Source organism: Rhea pennata, chromosome 3 (genome assembly GCF_028389875.1).
Source record: "Rhea pennata isolate bPtePen1 chromosome 3, bPtePen1.pri, whole genome shotgun sequence".
Taxonomy (NCBI): Eukaryota; Metazoa; Chordata; class Aves; order Rheiformes; family Rheidae; genus Rhea; species Rhea pennata.
This window is the reverse complement of record NC_084665.1, coordinates 73,945,455-73,965,860: the sequence shown is the minus strand read 5'-3', so window position 1 is coordinate 73,965,860 and position 20,406 is coordinate 73,945,455. Positions and strand designations below refer to the sequence as shown.

The window sequence follows — 20,406 nt, the reverse complement described above, 5'->3', positions numbered from 1 at the left end:
TTAAAATACCTTATATATATATATATTTAAAATAAGCTTGTATACGTAATATCTTGACCATGTATAAGAAATGAAAAATATAAATAAGAAACTGAGTAGTAGTTTGAAAAGCTCAGACAGCTACAAAATCTTTGATTTACATTTCACTTGCTATAATATTTGTATATTTGCTTTCTTTTTGAAAGAATAAGAGACAAAATTTAACACTTGCCGAAGATTTTCTGTCCATTTGATTTCCAAGTCACGGGCCATTCTGTCAACTTTGAACTTCTCCTCTTCTCTCATGGCAGCAATCATTACCTCATGTTGTTGTCTCTCCTGATCTAGTTCTCCCTGCAAACACAAACTTCACAATAGAGACTGATCAGCAGCAAAAAAGTATTTCAAACTTTAAATGAATGCATTTATAACAAAATGTCAGTTACAGTTGACTTACAAAACCTTGAACTGTAAATTTCACTGTGTAATTCATAATTATATCTGCTAATACCTTTAATTCTGCTGATATTTCTTACTTGATACAATTCTGAGAATATAATTCTGCATTCCTATAAAAAGGAAGTTTCCAGCAGTTATTTTGGAAGTAATCATTGCAAATACCATTACACTGAATCACACAATAATTTAGGTTGGAAAGAACCTCTAGAGATCTTGAAGACGTGTTTAACACAGAATTAACTTCAGATTTAGAGCAGGTTGCTTGGTTGCAGGTTGCTTGTCCAGTCAAGAGTTGGGTTTTTTTTTTTTTTTTTGAATTTATTTGTTTTGACCTGTGAATACCGAGTATGTAAAATTCAAATCTTGAGCTATTTGATTATATACAAAAATTCATATATTTTCTGTCAATTTATTGATTGTACAAGCCTGAAAGAAATACAATTTTAGTCTGAAAAAGAAAAAGCTGTAGAATTCATATATCAATTTCTGTTTAAATTTTACAGTATTAAAATGAAACTAGGTACTACCCAAAATTCAGAATTACAAGAATATGTAATGTCAGTGGTGCTTGCTTTATTCATGAAATGCAAACATGACCAGCATCTATATTTAATTAGAGCTTTTCAAGTGAGAGAGTCTTTGTAGGCTTTTTTTCCCATATATATTTTAAAATCTGCTAAAATAACTGCCATTGTCACTAATCTGCTCTATATGAATATTTAGGTGTTATAATAGTTGAAAAGAGAACAATCTAGCAATTCCTGTGAAAGTTCACTGAAATTATAAAAAATACAGGGGAAGCTATAAACTGTAACAGTGTGCCTACCTGACTATCACTTTTTTGGGGGAAAAAAAAAAGTACATATACTGCAACATCCTGCTCTAAGCTATTTTTATTAATAAAACAACACCAGCACAGTAACAGATTTAAGGATATTCTTCTTGAATTTTTGATGCTGTATTTCAAATATTTGATGTGATCTTATAAGCGTGCATTTTGTTTTGAGAAAAGAAAAAAAAAAAGGTTATACTTAGTCTTAAAGTTGATCAGCCACTGGCAGATTAACTAGCAGCTCTAGAACTTTACATTCCTGTCATTGTTTTTCTTTTTAAAAATTTAATAAAAACAAAGACTTACAATGAAATACTATACCCCATTCTCACAGGATTTTGGTGAGGTATAGTGTAGGCAATGGCAGCCACAGTATTCTAGAGTTCAGAATGTCAAATTTCCCCATTCCCCCCCAAAACTCTGCTTTTACAGGTTTATTTATGAATTTTAAATAATCAGTTCTGGGATTTGTCCTATGTGTGCAGAAGCTTTACACCTTCCATTCTTTGAGCCTAAGCATGGGAAAATATACACAATGCACTACAGTTTAAATTCTGCTAGATAAACTACATTTTTCCCTATTTCCTTACTGGAAATGGGAACTAATTTTTGATTATTAAGCAGCATAATTAATTTTTCCCATTAAGCATGGGAAAAATTCATATTTATGCCTAAATATATCTCAGATATCCAAGACAACACACAGGGCTGGCAAATAACAGGACTTGCACCTTCCTGGAACAAAAGCTGGAGGCCATTCAATACGGCAATTGCATCTAAATGCATCTAAAATGGCAATATGTATCTATGCTTAGACAAATGATTTTTTTTCATTTGTATGAAGTGTTCTAACTTTCTGGATGAAAGTCTGTGTTAAGTCTACATAAAAAAGTTTTCAGCGGATTCTAGAGTTAATAAGAACTTCCGTTCCGCACAAAGACATGAAACTGCCTGGAATAGCACTGGTGTAATACATCATTTCTGCATTCTCACGAAAATCTGTCATGCTTCTGAAAAATCTGATTCTGGATATATTTTGTAGAGACACACTGCATTTTGGCAGTTAAAGTTTTTATTAATCAGAGATGTATTTGTAGCTATAACTATTTAATAACAAATATGTTTTTTAAAAAAACAGAAAAAAATATTTTTTCAGGTTTTTGACCTCTACTGGAAAATGAAAAGGTAAATGTCTCTTTTTAGTGAAGCCACATGAAACTCCCTTTATGAAAGGTACATTGTAACACTTCTTGCCATTCTGAAAACAAGAGCAAAATCACTATGATAGTAGTTTGCGTAATTTATTCTCTAATATTATGGTTACCTCAACACTATACAATGAATCTGTAGTTTCGCGCAGTCTTGCTCTAGTTAACTCTAGTTCTTTTTGGAGTATCTCCTGAGCTTCTTGAAGACTGGAAATATGTCCTTCTGCAGTACCAAGGCCTTGTTCACTTTTTCTCACTAGATCTTGTAGACGACACACCTACAACACACATACACACACAGAAAGTATCATTTATATAATTATTTCTAATGGCAGCCAAAAATCACTGTAGTTTCATTTTCTTCTAGAGATTTCTAATTCCATCCTAAACTACTTATTTTCGTTGCATAGCTCCTTCTCTTTTTGTATCACTTAATGATCACGAATTAGAAAATGAAACTCTAATATTATAAATTCAAACAAAGATTCAGATTAAAGTATTTTACATAAAAGTCCAACCTATATTTGAAGTACTTTGCAACAACTAGGTTATGTAAAAGTTTTGAAGTTACCTTTAGTTTTATTGGAAGAAAACATGTTGTATGCAATTAAAATTATAAGAACCACCATTTTGAAAGGCATAAACTCTAATCTGCCAAAAATATTCACACAGCTCAGACACCAGTGTTTGGATAAAAAGCTGGTGCTAGGATACATTCTTTGTTGTCTTCAGATTGCTAGCTGCCTGTGAATTAGCCCATTTAAAGATCAAATACCAAATAGCTCTCCATTTCTCAAAAAATATTAGAGTGAACATCAGGAAAGTAAAAACTATTTAAATATATGGGCTGGAGAAACAAAACAGGAGAAGGGTAGATGGCAGGGGTAAGGCATCAAAAAATAGCAGCTAGTAGGATATCAAGTTCCTGTGGAAGTCTAGGTCTTTGCCTTTGTACATTAATCAATCTCAGGATAAGATTAAATCCTAAGCACTCGTCCATAACGTAACGGAGTATATGCAACAATAATCTGTAATTTCCTATGAAATATACTATTATCTGAATGAGAATTCCTACATGAAAAATGAAAAACTCAAACTGCCCTGAAAACTGAGTGATATCCTCAAGCTGCATTATTCTATCTGGTGCCTTTGATATCAACAGCTTATGTTTTTAGGGTATTCATTCATTAATCATTTTGCCGAGACTAGTTTAAAAACAAGTACATTACAGCCAAGTGAAAGACTGAACTCAATTTGTCTAATTATGTATTCAAAAATAAAACTATACTGAGAGTAAAATTAAATTAGGCTGCATACATCAATATATTGATACACAGAAAACTTTTGTTGTAAATATTTGAAGACCATCTGCAAGATAGGAAGCTAGCTAGAATTTACAATATGTTAATAATGAACAAGTATGTGTTTATCATACAGATTAATTTTTCTGTCTCTTGAAATATTTTGTGTGTAGAGATCTGAGTACTTAATATGAAAATAAGTAGTTAAAATAAGCAAGACTGACACAGCTTCCTTTCTACTTGAATCTCTTTTGCTTCATTGTAAGAGACAAAAATCACTGCTCAGTAGTAGTCCACTAGCTTACCGTATCTGAAGGATATTTCACTTTAAACACAGACATAACGCCCCTAAACAGGCTGAACAGCATAAGCCTAGCTTAGCATTGGACTCTAAACATGAATAGAGTATGAGAACACCAGTGACTAAATGTGGTCTAATGCACATGACTGTTAGCTGATCAAGTTAATTCTTGCCTCCTGATTAGCTGAAGTCAGCTTGGTTGTCAGCTCTTCCCGCAGGTTTTCCAACTGCTGTCGAAGTTGACTCTTATCCTCCTCCATGTGGAGTTTTTCCTTCTCAAACTGCTGCTCCAACTCCTTCAGAAATAAGAAAAACGGAAGAAACATCAAATACCTGCCCATAAGGTCATCATATACTACAGGTGTACCACACAAAAATTTTTCTTTTTGACATAAATAACATGTCTGACTTTAAGAAAAAAATGTCCTTTTCTTAAAGTGTTATAATACAAACAATTATTTCATATTACATTAGAGGTCTTAGTTTATTTTCTAATTTAACATCCTTGATTAATCATGAAATAAAGACATATAGGACTTCTTTCTCTATCACTAGCTTCACTTTGCACTGAATTAGCAAAAAACATTAAAAATATATCTTTTTACATTTGTGCATTCTGTCAACTCAAACTGAAAAGCCTTCATTTCTTAAAAAATTAGACTGATTATATGCTTCTCTTCCAGCCTTTATACACCTACATTTTAATATAATTCCCAAATAAAACAGTAGAACTTAAAATCCATATTGAGCTTTGGGAAGTTTTCTATGCTGTTACTATAAACTAAAAGAAAAAAAGAATATTGTAAAGCTTACACAGTTTATATAGACCGTTGCTTTTTTTGGATTCTATCTGTAAGTTCAGCTATGATGAAAGAATCAGATAACATCTCTGTTTTTCTCAATTTCTGTGGAGTAAAATTAATCAAGATTCTGAAAAGAATTTTATTGAGTAAATTACACTTCGTTTACATAAGCCTGTGTTGTATACATCTTTGTTGTTTTTTTCCCCTTAAGAAAATCATAAATTTTTGTCTCAGCTTCAATTTATTAATACTCAGAATAGAAATTGCTCATGCAAAAATGCTTTATTTCACATAACCTTTCCGTGTGTTTCATGTTAAATATTTAAGAGCATTATTACATATTTTAGTGGAATATATTCTAAAATGTATTACACCACAAAGTTACCTTTAAAGAAGGTTGCAAGTAAGGTACTCCCGAGCTAGGTAATGAAAGATTTCTACGTTTCTATGCAGCTTTATTAACTTCTTCCTAGAAATCCAAGTGCAATGCAAGGCCTAGCTTTGATTCAGTGCATCTTTCTAGTCCTTGGCTCAGACTTCTGAGAAATCAATAATGTCTGAGAAATGGCTATGAGACAGTACGCAGACTAGAGCCATGCAAAATACCAGTGTCTGCAGCTGTATCTGTTGTAAGACTGCTGAGACAGAAAGAGTTAACAGCTCAAGAATTCATGAGGAAAAACAGAACTGGAAGACAGCAATTCAAGTGTCATTGAAGACCAGCCCTTTCCAAGGAGCAACCGAGACCAACCCTGCCTCAGCTGATTAACAATTGCCTGGCCAGTAAAGATTCATCAGCTGTTTCACTGGGAGTGGTGGGCACATTAAGCCTAGTAGCTCATTAGTTCTAGCTATTGTTGTGTGCAATAGGTAATAAATACTTCCGCGTTGCATATGTCTTCCCTGCACAATCTTTTTGTGTGTAGTAGAAGTTGCTCCCGTGAAGGGACCAAAGATGACCCAGATCATTCACTGCACAGGACAAATGATGCTGATTAAGTGACACTTGCTCAATTTCTACTTGCTCTCACTGTGAAATCTACAGAACAGAAAATTTCACTGGTGTTATTCAAACCCTATTCTGACTGCTGAATAATTGGTTCTTTTATGACACTTGTCAGTACAGCTGTGCAGTAATGAAAAATTATTAGCCACTATTTTCATAATCCACCTATGAACAGATGTCATTTTTACAGCTCATTTTATAGACGGAAAAAATGAAGCTAAGAGATATTAAAGCCATTTCTTCACAGTGAGACTGGTTCTCCTCATCTTTTAGAATTCTCTTCACGTCCCAGTCTTTCCAAAGGTTCCCAAACCCCAGATGCCCTTCCTAGTCTTCCATTCTCAATAAATTCTCATGTCCTCTGTCCCACAGGTCCTTACACCATGATTCTTCCTCATATTATGTTCAACTCTTCTCAGCATTTGACACAGCCTGTTTCTCGAATTACCCAAACAACACAACAAGTCCTAGGGATGACAGAAGAGATAGACTACACTGATCATCAGAAAATGGAAAAATCCAGAACTCAGTAACATTATCTTTTCCCTTACTGGGATCATACTTCACTTTTGTCACATTTATAGAGAGGTCTCCTATTTCAACTGACTTTATGACTTAAGAACAAATATTTTATGATCTCCTTTCTTTTATTCTCTAAATTGCTTTCAACATCTCAAATAAACAAAAATTGTAAGGTAGTCAGAACACAATTAACTAAGTAAATTGATAAAAACATCACTGTTGCAATAATCCACCTGAAAAACATAAAATATTTCCATCAAGTATAGTCTTTCTTTTTGCCTATGTACTGAAAACCATTGGAATTAATTACAGAGGACAACAGTGGCAGGGAGTAAATTACTTTCTCTAAGCCATCAGTGTCTAGAGCAAAAATATTTTAACAGAACAACAATATAACAAGAAAAATATCTTTAGCCTGGAGTTCAGCTATCTATGACTAAGCTTGTCATGGACATTTCCTTCCATCGGGTCCCTAGTGGTCAATATCAAGTGCTTGATCCAAGGCTCACTGGACCCTGGAAAGATTCTCCTAATTTCAGTGAACTTCAACAAGGGTTGCCAACCTTAGTCTGAGTAACAGGAGGATCATCATCAGCTTTAACAGGTCCATGCTGGATGTCTGACACATTCAGCTATTCAAGGAACTTCCACTTACTTCACTTCAATAAGTCTATCACTACTGGTATGCAATCACAGTTTGGGAAGCTGATCTAGAGTATAAGCTTAAAATTCTTCTTTTCAGTACTTATGTAATAGCAAGTAGGACTGAAATCAAACCCACATAAAATCCAAAGCAGCATGCATAATTCTCTTGTGTCATAAATATGATGTTCTTGTCAGGGCAGGTTTAGCTCAGTTGGTTAGAGCATGGTGCTGCTAATGCTAAGGTCATGGGTTCAATCCCTGTATGGGCTATGCTGAGGGTTGGACTAGATGATCTCCAGAGGTCCCTTCCAACCTTACCATTCTATGGTTCTATGATTCCACAGCCTTCTTGGTTATGACCGTTCTAACACCTTCAGCTTGCTCAGCTCTTGCTTACAAATTATAAGCTGCACAGATCTATAGAATGGGAGTCAACAGAACTGCAGTTTCCTCTGCTGCATATCTCAAATATATGTAACACAGAGCAAGTCTACTTGAGACATGTAACAAATAGAATACTGTAAAATACTGTGAATTATTTCTACACTGATCATGATTCTAATAAGAGCTGCCATTAGTTAAATAACACTTGTAAAAATGAAAGTTTCCTGTAACCTCAAAGTGGTACTGTATCTGTTCATATTCCAATGATATTATTCCCATAATGTTCAAATACTTGAATTAAAAGTACATTGGAAGGTTCTATACAGATAATTACTCCACACCAGAACAAGAAAGTAAAACTTTAACCTGGACCATCCTTTTTTCATAATGCGTTTATCACACTTTTTACTTTTGTATCCACTTAATGTTCATGCCTTACATTTCATATCAATAATTTACACTAGCAGATTTCTTCCTGTTGCTGTACAAGACCAAATTAAACACGTATTTATAAACACCATGTTCAACCAATTTGAAATATGAACTACCTCAACTGGAAGACAATCTGCTTTTCAGGCAGTAAAAAGATATTACAAATAAGCAAAAGATTTTTATTGGACTAAAAAGAAGGGGTAAGTTTTTACTTCAAAACTTGATGACAAAGAAATGGTTCAGTGGTGAATATTTTGTTAAGTACAAGGGACACTGCTTCTTCTGCATTTGACTTTCTTCAAATGGAAAACCCTCAGAGTGAGAGCAGTTTCAGTACTTAATGAGGTTATTCTCTTGCTCTCTGACCCATTCTAGATTTTTCCTCAATGCTCCCTGATGTGTAGAACTCACTAATAAGATTTCAAAAGTTAAAGCTAGTGCTCAAGACCACACAAATAGGAATTTTCTATTCATTTGAGTTCCCCATACTTCAGGACCAATTTACACTAATCAGTACTGCTTGGAGTAGCACAGAGAATTACTTGCACATTTTACTATGAATAATTCATTTCACCTTTCTTAAGGAAGGATGGAAAACTAAATTATTACAGTTAAAAATATTTTTTCTATAGATAAGTATTTGTTTACTGAACCTACAACATATGTTTCTACATATAAGTTTTCTTTTGTAAAAGAGTAAAGACTGAGAACTTTGGACCAACATGAAGACAAAGTAAAGTTCTGAACAACTATCATGCTTTTCTTTCCTTTTCTGTTCATGCATTTAATTTTTAAAACTCTAATCAAGTTGTTAAAGTAACTTTATATTGCTTTTATGAAAGCTCAAGAAGAAAAAATACAGATGTCATGCATCAAAGTAAAAAGCTCAAAGGCGGAAGCTGCCTGAGCATAATGTTTTTTTAGACAGAGAAACTTCTAGATTTTCTTAGTACTATATATTTTTTCTGGTCTTTAATAATGACTGTGAAATGACTACCATAAATACCATAGATGAAATGTTTCTTATTGGCAACCATAAAAAGCTCTGGTTACACAGGATTTACACAATTCATTTAATAAAATACAGTCCTGACTTAGGCTCCAGTGACTTTGAAGAAGCATCTTTCAAGATTCCAAGGTCTCTGTAGACAGTACATGAGGGTAACATGAGGGGTTTGGCTTTGTCTGCGCATGTGTGTGTATTTGAAGGTGGAGAGGGCTGTTTTTTTTTTTTTTTTTTTTCTCCCTTCTTCTTCTGTAAACTGCATTTTTTCAGACATTGCAGCCAATCACAAATTGACTGTGGTAGGAATAACTCAAGAAAAAGGAGCTCTAGAATTACAAAGTCTGGGAAGAAATATGCACCAAGAGTTTGTAATAAATACAATATACAATAAATATTGTACAAAATAAACAAGAGTTCTTCTTGTTAAAACAAAACTGAACTTTATCTCCTTCCTAGGAACTAAGACCTTATGTTAAATGTATGCTTATTTTTCTAGGCAAGAGGAAAGTCACTTCCTCACTAGCACTGTACTATTGAACAGGTAATGCACACCGCTCGGTTGAAAGAAAAGATAGGATCAAGAAGCTTAAATGAATCAACAGAACATTGTCACTGAAAAGTGTGCACAGAGCACCATTCTTCACCTATGGGATACCATAAGGGATTTTATTGGAAGAGCTAAATAAATTGAGGTTGAAACCTCAACAAACTATTTCTGTAAGAAAAAGTACTTCCACAGATATCAACAGAAGTTTGCAAAACATTTAAACTTTCACTGAAGTTTAGTTTAATATTTTTGAGGAGAAAAAAACCACAGTACGCAATATCAAAGTTCCCATGTTATATTTTGCAAACAAAATATTTCATATTATTGTTCTGAAATGGTTTGGAACTTCCAGGTAGGAAGTTGAAACTTGTATGATACATACTTCATCTAAATCCAAATACGTAACACTTCCTGTAAAAAGTGGAATAAAGTAGTACATGCTCAGTTCCAGAAGCAAGACTTTTTGCAACGCCTGAGCAAGTCAACGGATCTTTACAATTTACTGCAACAGAAAGAGTCACGAAAAAACCCTCTGAAACGGCTAACTGCAGATCAAACTGGGAGTAGGTGGAAGCTTGCGGTCCTTCAGAAAGAAAGGATACTAAAGCTAACAAAGTAGCTTAATTGCACAAAATAGAAGTTGAAAGAGAGAGAGAGAATAGGGCACTACTTGTGACATTAACTGCCCATTTTATCCTAAGAATGTATTGGCTGAGAGCTGAAAGAAAAATATTCCCAGAAACCCTTAAAGGGAGGCTTATTGTACCAAGTACACTAAAAGTCTCACACACACAAAATGCATGCATCTGATTTTTCTATTATTTTCTCTGAGAGCTATTTTTATTCTTGAAAGACATTAAAAACTCTCATGATTTATTCCAAATAAATTTTTTAAAAAGCAACACTATAATAAATAAAAATTAAAAAAAAGTCTAAGATGGCTATTACTGGCTCATCACTGGCTATTACTACATTTCTTGGTATATTCCAAGAGGCTACCCACCAGAGGAGCATAGCAAAAGCATGAATTAAACAATTAGTACTTATCCTGTATCTACTGTATGCAGCAGATTTTGTGTATAATGTATACACAATCAGAATAAGAAACAATATTCCAAAATTAGTCCTCTCATGTATCACAACAAAGAAAAGGCTTTCTTGCTTCACAAAGCTGGCCTACCATTTTCAGGATTCCCTTTAAAGGTAGATTTATCATTGATACATAACTTGTATTGTAAAACTATGCAACTATGTACAGCTGTTGCTTCCTCCTGAATATGCAGAAAGTACTAAGATACTACCTTTCTGAACTTCTGAATTGTTTATGAAAATTTTAAATAAATATTAGAGTAACATAATCTTTCAGCTCCTTCAGCAGAATTGACCTTGAGCTACAAAACCACCATCCTGAATATGGGTTACAAAGACTGAAAAAAAAAATACCTACTAAGCTCAAAAGTAGTAGTCTTCACTGCAAAGGAAGCTGTACTGAGTTTAATAATCTCTTCTCTCTATGCCAGCAAATAAGAGTACAAATGTTCTTTTTTTCCCCTCAACCATTACTGAATTTAAATAGAGTAAGTCTTACAGCGTCTTCAGAAAGGCTCAAAGTTGCATATAGGTCCAACTGAAACTTGCCATACAACAAAAACGATCCAGCACAAGGTTCAAATTTTACCATTTTCTTTCCAGAACATATTTTACTATTCAAGAAAAAAGACCTACCATCTGTAGTTTCTTCTTATCCTTGTTAGCATTAGTGTGAGCAGCCTCAATTGCAGTATGGTGTTTCCATGCCAGTTCTTCTAAGGTCTTAGAATGAGCCTCCTTTAACTGAGTAGCCTCTCCTTCTAACCTTGCCTGCAATTTCACCAGTTCCTTCTCATAATATTCCCGTTGCGTCTCCCTTGCTTCATTTACTTTCTATAAAAAACAGGCAAAATAATTTTTAACCTTTTATCTCAGATCTAAATTATTTCTAATAAAAGGTAAAAGATCCAAACTCCATTCCTATAAGAGGAAAAAAACAGAGAAAGTTTACTGATAATATATACAAGAGTTAATATTTGTAGATGTAAAATATAGTGAGGAGTGTTTGCCCGATTTATCTAAATCATTCAACAACCAGAAAAGTAGCTTCAGTATATCTGTGCATTAGATATTAGATCTATTATTAAAATATATCTTGCTCTATTTACTCTGTGGTAATAGCCAACAGGTACTAAACCTGCTGAAAATTTCAGTTCAAACATATTCAGTGCATTTTCAAAATATTGCTTTTTCGTTTTTCTTTGACCATTTCATCTTTCTTCCTACTGAGACACTTCAGAGACTAGATATCTAAGCACATCATAATTTGAGTGAAATCGTTTAAAAGATGCTGCAAATAGTTTCAGTAACATCTACCTTGTCTTCCCTCAGCCTTCCCTTCAATTGAAACAGTTAACACCAGACCTACCATACTCAATTTATATTAGTCATTCTGTGATGCTACATGAGGTACACTTGGAACATATTACTACTGTTCCTACTCTAGTTACTTCAGACTTAAAACACATTCAAATTTCCACTTAGAATTCTAAGTCTTCTATTTTTACTCATTTAAAGTCAGTAAGTTGTTTAACCTTCTCCAGTGCCAAAATCTGCTGCCTTTGTCGCTCATCCAGGCTCTGTGTTTTGCTTTGTAGTAAGTTTCTTTCCTCTTCCAGTTGGGATAGTTTTTCTTTCAGTCTAGACTTTTCTGATTCCAAATCTCTGATTGTAACTTCTTGAGTCATTTGAGTAGCCTGAAGCATCCCAATGTGACCTAAAAACAAAACAACTCTTTAAACCTCACAGCATTTGTCTCATGTAATTGAAGTTATGTGAAACAAAGTACACACTAATACTTCAGGCATTTCTGGAAATATAGCCTTAGTAGAAGCTTTCATATGGATCTCCATCATCTTCAGTGAGATGCTTACCTTCCTCTCTTCTTCTTTCTTTTTTAGTTTTACTCTAAAATATCCAGAAATAGTAGAGGGCTTGGTGCTGAGACTCCTTTAGTGTTTTTTATTTATTTATTTATTTTTTCCTGTTCAAAGCTGCAAATTGGTCTCCAAGAGAAAGTAGAGGTAGGCAAGAATATGAGCAGCATAACCTATTTTGAAGAACTCATCCCTGCATGAAAGTATGATATAAATCCCTGTAGGATAGAAGCTTACTTGTAGTATCATCATATAAAAACCTACCAAACCAGACAATGTAATAATACATCCTTCATTGTTATTATCTCTGGTGTTAAAAAAAAAAAAAAAAAAAAAAAAAAAAAAAGTTCATGACTTCTGAAATTTTTGCCTCACTTTGCTTAATTTATATATGAATTCTGGAAAAGAATCCTACTAAGGTAACTAGCACAGCGAAACTACTGAAGTTTTGTGAATATTTAAGAAGGCATAGAGGCCTTCTTTGGAAAAGAGTATACAATTGTTGTTAGGTTGGCTTAACTGAAAGACAAAATACGGGCCTTAGCTCAACTGGTGTTCCACATTGAAACAGACATTAGCCCTTTCAGAAACAGCAGATCTTTGATTAGATGCATCTTTGAAACATGCCTTTTACAAACTAACATGTTATAAATTAATGTGGTGGTTAAACAGACTTTTAAGGATCGTACAGAGGAGATCCTTAAATGTTTCACATAAAGAAAGCAGTCATAAGAATTAGAGAAGATCTATCTGAATCAGTATTATTTATTCAGAGCAAGTTTACTGTTGTAGTCACAGCTCCTAGGAGTTACTTTCCCTCCCTCTCCATTTTATTACAGCCTGCAACTTCAAAGCAACAGAAGACATGAGTTTAAATAAAAGGACTTTTTTTAAAAAAAAAAAAAAAGTTAGAAAAAACTAAGGAAATGAACTTTGTGTCAGTGTTTCTCACAAGACAGAACCACTCTGGCTCCTGATTCATTTCCATCTAGAGTTAAAACAAGGAAAGTGCCAAAGAGGAAACCTTTTTAGCCTCCATTATCTGTAGATATTTTGATGTGAAGAATAGTAGAATATTCAAAAATATTTCTACAAGAGCTGCTATGAGGAAAGTTCAAACAGAGGTGTATAACTGATGCATCCAGTGCAATAGTCCTGAAAAGAGCAATTAAAGTAGCTCTGGAAACATGGGAGCAAGACAGACATTAACACTCGAAAACTTTAATAGGTAATAAACACAGTCAGTACTTTAGAAGTGAGATAGAAGACACCATTCTGACACTCAGGTTGAAAGCATGGAGTCCATCTACTATCCATTCACACTGTTTTGTTAAATAGTTTCACAGAGGAAATGATTTCTAGAAAAGATTTTCATCTCAAGTCAACTTAATAGAAAAGTGCATTTTGACTAAATATCACTTAATTCTTACTACAAAGTCTATTAAAAACATGGCTAGATGCAATTGTCAGAACAGGTTTTGAATTTTGCCACTAAAAATACTTCAAAATTACTTATATTTTCATAAACAATGCATCTCTCCAATTCTATTTAGCCCTGAAGAACTCCAAGAATCGTTTTATTGTTGTCTTTGGGAAAATTAAAAATTGAAGAGGAAAAAAAAAGCTTTTGATAAGTAATAGATCTAACTTCCTTAACATTTCAAAAATGACCACTTCAGGAGAGTTTATATATATATACACACACACACACATATATATACATACACACATTTTCCCACAATCCCGATTTTAAGTACAGAATAAGGAGAATAGCCATATAAGAATCTGAAGTTTCTCGTGAAGTATTATGCATGCGTGTGTTTTATTGTAAGCACATATACACACTAATCTAGAGCTTTTGTCTTAGCAATACGAACATACTACATAGGCCTCTCATTGCTCATACGGTGCACAGAGGTCAGGAAACACAGCAATTCCCTTTCAAGTTTGAAATCAAGATGAATACAAAAAAATACATTAGCTTCTTATAACAGGCATAGTGCATGCCATGCAATGCAGTAAAGGACAATGTTTTAACCTTTCAGTAATCTTTTTCTTTCACTAATAAGTTTGATTCCTACAGTTCTTTGGGATAGGCTTTTTGACTCCTAGGTGTGAGCTGATGTCAGAAGCAGTTTCTAAACAAGCAAGTAACTGATTATCTCCATTGAATCACAGAATCAGTAAGGCTGGAAGGGACCTCTGGAGATCATCTAGTCCAACCTCCCTGCTCAAGCACAGTCACCTAGAGCACATGGCACAAGCTTGCATCCAGGCGGGCCTTGAAGATCTCCACAGAAGGAGACTCCACAACCTCTCTGGGCAACCTGGTCCAGGGCTCCGTCACTCTCACAGGGAAGAAATTCCCCCTCACGGTCAGGCGAAACTTCCTGTGCTTCAATTTCTGCCCATTGCCTCTTGTCCTGTCACAGGGGACAACTGAAAAGAGTTTGGCCCCGTCCCCTTGACACCCTCCCTTCAGGTACTTGTACACATTGATAAGATCCCCCCTCAGTCTTCTCTTCCCCACGCTCAACAGGCCCAGCTCTCACAGCCGTTCCTCATAGGGCAGATGCTCCAGCCCTCTGATCATCTTCGTAGCCCTACGCTGGACTCTCTCCAGTAGTTCCAGGCCTCTCTTGTCCTGGAGGGCCCATAACTGGACACAGGACTCAAGATGAGGCCTCACCAGGGCTGAGTAGAGGGGCAGGATCACCTCCCTCGACAAATAATGGCTTGGTGACACTACTAAAAGCAGGGCTCCTGCTGCGCAATGAGGTGCTGTAAAGCAAAGATGGACCACTGACAGTCACTGACAGGTCAGCAACAGCATGACCACATCGAATTTCTGGTATAGCTAGCGAGATCAATGCAAGAGGAGACCAGTACTGGTCTGATAGTTTGGCTAACTCTATGCCACTAGTAATACTGGAGAATGGACTGGATACTTAAGTTCATTTCCCCTAAATATGGGGCAAAGTGCCGAGTAATTCCTATGTTCCTGCCTAGGAAAAGAAACAGGAGGGGTGAAGGAGTGGATGAAAACAGTTTTTTCAGAGGATCTCAGCTGGAAAGTGTACAATGAGTGACTCAGATGTTAGTTTATAGGAAGATCAGACTAACACCAGAGATCCCCGATGAGTTCTCTTCACAGGAAAGACCTTACTTTTAGCTATTTGCATCCAGTAGGACTTGAAGTCTTCGATCCCGACTTACCCTCTGTATTACCTAAACACACAGCATAGACTATTCCTAGTCCTTACCTTAGCTAGCTCATATATTCCACTGTTTCTAAGCATGAAGCTCTTCCAGGCAGCAGACATGCTCAGTTCATCTGTAGGGACTGCTTTATTATTTGAGTGACAGAAATAAAGCCTTGAGACATGCTACCTTCACATACACAGTTTAAGGGCTGCCATCTATGACAGTAAACTACATTAATATTAGCAAGTTAATGCCAGGGAGTATTTTCTGGCCCTGAGGCCAACCGGAACAGTCTGGAAACATTCCAGCCTTCAAAGAAAGGTGACCTCATCCAAACTGACTTTTGGGAAGAGTCCCTGGCTTGTGTTAGCTTCTGAAAAAATAATCAGTTATTTCTGTGAGAAGTCTAGCTGAACAGGGTGGAAGGACTATTTTAAGTCTACAGACCTGCTACAATATAGTTTACTTAGTTCTCACATATAGCCCAAGTCCTACCATATAGCCCAAGTCCTACCACTGTTTAGTTTGCTAGACAGACAATGCCAATGAGATAGAAGAAAAAATTAAATAAAAAGAAGTCTTCAACCAAGTTTTATATCATTTCTTATGCTTTCCCACATGCCAGCAAGCATACAGAAGTCAAGAAACTAGCTATAAAGAAAACCCCAACAACTTATTAACTGGTGAGCTGAAAGTATTTCAAAATACTCTGTAAAGTATTTTATACTTTTTATATAAAGTGTATATTTACATTTTTGTGTAAAGGAAAAAAATGCATTCTAAGCAGAGAAATAAAGCTCTTCCTTCAAGCAAAAAGGCAGCTGAAAGAGGACAGAGAAAGAGGAAGCACATGTTTCAATCTAAATAATGGGAATGTAGAGAACAAACAGAAGTAGGGCAGAAGCATCCTGTACCCTTAAGTAGAGTTAAAGTATTGAAATTCCCAGGACTGAGAATGTGATATGCACAGGGCATCTAAAGTAGAACACTTGTACAAATAAGCACACAAAAAAGAATCTTAAATACAGTGCATGCAGTATCAAGACAGTTAAAGAACTTGTTCAAAACTTCTATGCACAGTCTTAAACACTTCTTAGGCACTCCAAATCTGCACAAGGTTAACAACAGAAGGAGACACTAGTAATTTTGTGAATTAATACACGAAAGCTCATTTCCAGATTAAGTTACTGACATACATACTGGCTTTGAGAACAAGATCAGTGGCCTGCTGCTGTAAGCGTTCCCTAGCAGCTGCTAGCTCACTTTCCACTTCTTTGTGTTTGCTTAACAATGATATCTCCTCCTCCTTCACATCATCTAGTTGTTTTTGAAGAACCTAAAGAAGCATAATATAACGCTTGTTAACATTATACAGAATCATGTTTTAAGTTCAATGAACATTAAGTTAAAATGTACAAAACAGACCTTTGAGCAAACCAATTTTATTTATACACAAACTGAAACTTCATAAAATTACCATAGTATTCATTTTATATTTTGTATTTTTCCAAAAATACTGCTGAAACATTATAACATACTGGATATATGGCAAGATAAAGATGCATTCATGAAGAGTGTGAAAAAAGTGTGACAATATAAAAAAGGTAACACAGGTCCATAGATTTTGCGGAATAATTTGAGAAATGTAGTATCTGATTTCTCAGAATGCCTTACATTGAAAAGCACATTGCTGTCCTGAAAAAGGACAGCAGTATTTGTTGTCCTTAATTGCAGCTGTTTTTACTACTAGCACGAATCAAGCTTCACATGAAGATGCATTATATGAGGCTATGCAATTACATAAGAACATATTCATAATTTAAGTCACCTGTACCACTACTCTGTGGTGGCATAATGATAATGTATTTCCAGCCATCCAGGAAGGGAAAAAAGAATGCGTTCTTTGAAAAGGAAAACTAGACCGCTCATCATTCAAGCTACAGGAATAGCAAATGGTCATTCCAGAAACTAAAGCAAAAAAAGGGGGCTTGGGGGAACACTGCAAAGGAAGTATAATATAACATGGGCACCAAAAATGGTGATAGTACTTCTTTTACCAACTCATCTAGGTTAGAGTAGGACCTCACTTTATATTCTGCTGTGAATACTATTAGACTAGACTCTTCCTTTTTAGAGCCAAGAGCAGCCTTCACTGCAGGAACGTTTGAGATACAGTAGGATTCCTCTTCTTCCCTGCAGCATCCTAGAAACTCACCTCCTCAATGCAGTCAACTGAAAGGCAAGAGTTCTGCTTACTTAATTATTTAGAGTTGGAAAAGGACTTGTCCTTCGAAAGTTGGAAAAAGAGCATCTAAATTCAACATCTGATATATCAAAGGCAGCTGTCTTCTTTCCCTATAGCCTCTAATCTATGCACAAGAAGATGACAGAATAGTCCAGAAGGTGAGCTGGAATCAGACTGTAAATGAGAAAAGCTGATGGTCCATCTCAGCACTATGCAATAAAGCACCAGATATTTCCAAAATTTCTATAGCCATCATAATTATTGCACTTCTAGCTTTGTCATTTGAGAGCTATTACAAGTACAAAAGACTCTTGTCCTCTCTGGTTTGTAAGATTATCAGATACTTAAGCTCCTCTACAGAGATTATTGCTCTTGAGTCCTCAAAAAAGCTACCAAAAAGCAAACAGTATTTCACAGAATCTTTTTCCTCAGGCCCAGTATACACAGTACTTTTTTTTTAATGGCCAGAAAAATAAGTCCAGTCTTTGCATTTCTGGGACAGGACTTACCTTGAAACTTTAATATCAAAACCAATGTGAACATAATATCAAAAATGTGCACAGGGTCTCAATTATTGCTTGTGAAACCTTAAATTAAGGTTTGTATTAAAAATAAGGTTATAGGTTATAACATTCACAAAGTGGGTTTTTTTTTTTTTTTTTTTTTGGCCTTCCACAGATTTACTTTTCTTAACAAAACCAATCCTGTTTTAGCAAAGCAGCCACTAATGACCTCCACAAATAAAACTGCAGCAACAAGATGAAATAACCGATCTGGTAGGCCAGGCAAACATTAAAATCAGAATATTCACTGTACTCAGTTCCACTTGTGTGAACATTTCTGCAATAAACTGTCCAGTTTAGATAAGCAGTTTCTCAGCTTCTCTATCAAGTGTTTGATTTAACCAGTACAACATCTCAAATGGTACCTGTCACCAACAACCTCATTCCCCTCAAATCTTTTTTTTTCTTTTTCTCTCCTTTTTTGAGATGAATTAATGTGGAGACTTGATGCAAAGGTGTTTCTCAGCATTTTTTGGCTGTTACCCAGTTAGCAACATGGAGTATTCTACTGACTGCAGATTGGACAGTAAGACTGGAACAACTAAGTTCCATTCGTATTTAGCTCAACAGAAGGAGACTTTCGCTAAGCAAGGAGGTAGGAGCTTCTAGATTCCAATGGAATACAAAGAAGTGTTAATTCAGTCTGAGCATACCAAAGAATTGCCCAACTAAGTAACTAAAAAGTGGATGATAACCAAGTAGAAGTGACAGAAGATTAAAGTTCACACGCTAAAATCAGTTGGCGCTATCAGCCTTTCAGAAAGCCAGCCTTTAAAGGTACAGGGAAAAAAAAACCCACAGTGAGTCTTGGAAATAACATATCAATCTCACCTGTACATTGTTTTCTGCTGTACCAAGAGCTACCTGAAGTTTCTGACATTTTTCCCGTAGACTGGCAGCTTCATCTTGGACCATTTGCAATTCAGTTTTAAGTTTTCCCAGGTTCTTCCGTAGAATACTTTCTTGGTTCTGAAACTCTTTTCTTAGCTCCACTTCTTTTTCTTTACAAGCATGCAGGCTTTCAGCTGTAAAAAGCTGAGATCTTTTCAGAGAATCAAGTTCATGTTCATAAAAGGACTGAGCTTTGCTGAGTTTGCCTTCATAGTCCTCAATGAGTTTTTTTCTTTCTAGTCTTAACTCTTCAACTTTACTGTTTAAGTCTTCCAGCTCCAGTCTATGCAGTTCCTCTAGCTTTTCTTGCCCCTTACTTAACGTAGCATTCTGACTCTGCTGAGTCTTCAGAAGCTCTTGAATCTCAAGTCTATGTGCAGCCCTCAAGTCTTCCAGAGCTGAGCGCTTATCCTTCTCATACTGCACTTGCAACTGTATGAAACTCCGTAATCTTTCCTCAAATTTCTTTCTAATCTCTTCTACTTCTCTTGACATAGTCACTACACGTTGGACATGCTGAGCTTCTGCACAAAGCTGCATGTCTTCAACTCTATCCTTATAGGCTTCAAATTCCGTCAAGGCCTGATGTTTCATCTTTTTATGATCTTCCAGTGACTCTTCTAAAACCTGGATCTTTCTCTTAAGATCCATTTCTTCTGCAACTTTACTTTTATACTGCAAGATCTTCTCTCTGGTTTCTGCAAGAATTTGCTGAATTTCTTCTTCATGAGCATCCTTGAGGGCTTGGATAGCAGCTTCATGCTCATCATTTTTAGTGTTCAAAGCATATATTACCTACAAATATGAAACAATGTTATATTAAGTAAAGGCATTGTTTTTCTACTAAACCAAAAAAAAGGCATTAAGAATGTCATTTTGACAATTTAGCATGTTTTTATGATATAAGGCACTAAATAGTCTTATGAATGTGACTGCACAAACTCTGTATTAATAATTACAATAGCTTTTAAATATTTTGAGGAATGGGATTTTTATGCTTTTTAAATCTATTATTTCGCTAATGAAAGTTTTGCATTTATATGCAACAAACTGCTGCAAATAAAAGTTGCTGGTGTTGTTAATACCACCGGGGGGGGTGGGGGGGGAAAGCA

General features: G+C 35.3%; 1 protein-coding gene across 3 annotated transcripts in view; it reads right to left on the bottom strand.

Moving 5' to 3' along the window:
- Positions 1–19,903, bottom strand: part of FAM184A (family with sequence similarity 184 member A) — a 61,259-nt gene extending 41,356 nt beyond the window's left edge. For 2 of the 3 annotated variants that reach the window (XM_062570930.1, XM_062570931.1), the window contains exons 1-7: positions 19,235–19,888; positions 16,796–16,931; positions 12,050–12,231; positions 11,151–11,348; positions 4,254–4,376; positions 2,595–2,756; positions 208–333 (exon numbers count right to left, since the gene is read on the bottom strand). In XM_062570930.1, the coding sequence (XP_062426914.1) occupies positions 208–333; positions 2,595–2,756; positions 4,254–4,376; positions 11,151–11,348; positions 12,050–12,231; positions 16,796–16,931; positions 19,235–19,888 (1,581 nt within the window). Of the gene's footprint in view, positions 1–207; positions 334–2,594; positions 2,757–4,253; positions 4,377–11,150; positions 11,349–12,049; positions 12,232–16,795; positions 16,932–19,234 lie in introns of all 3 variants that reach the window. The other variant, XM_062570929.1, reaches the window with a different exon arrangement.
- Positions 19,904–20,406: the final 503 nt, after the last annotated feature.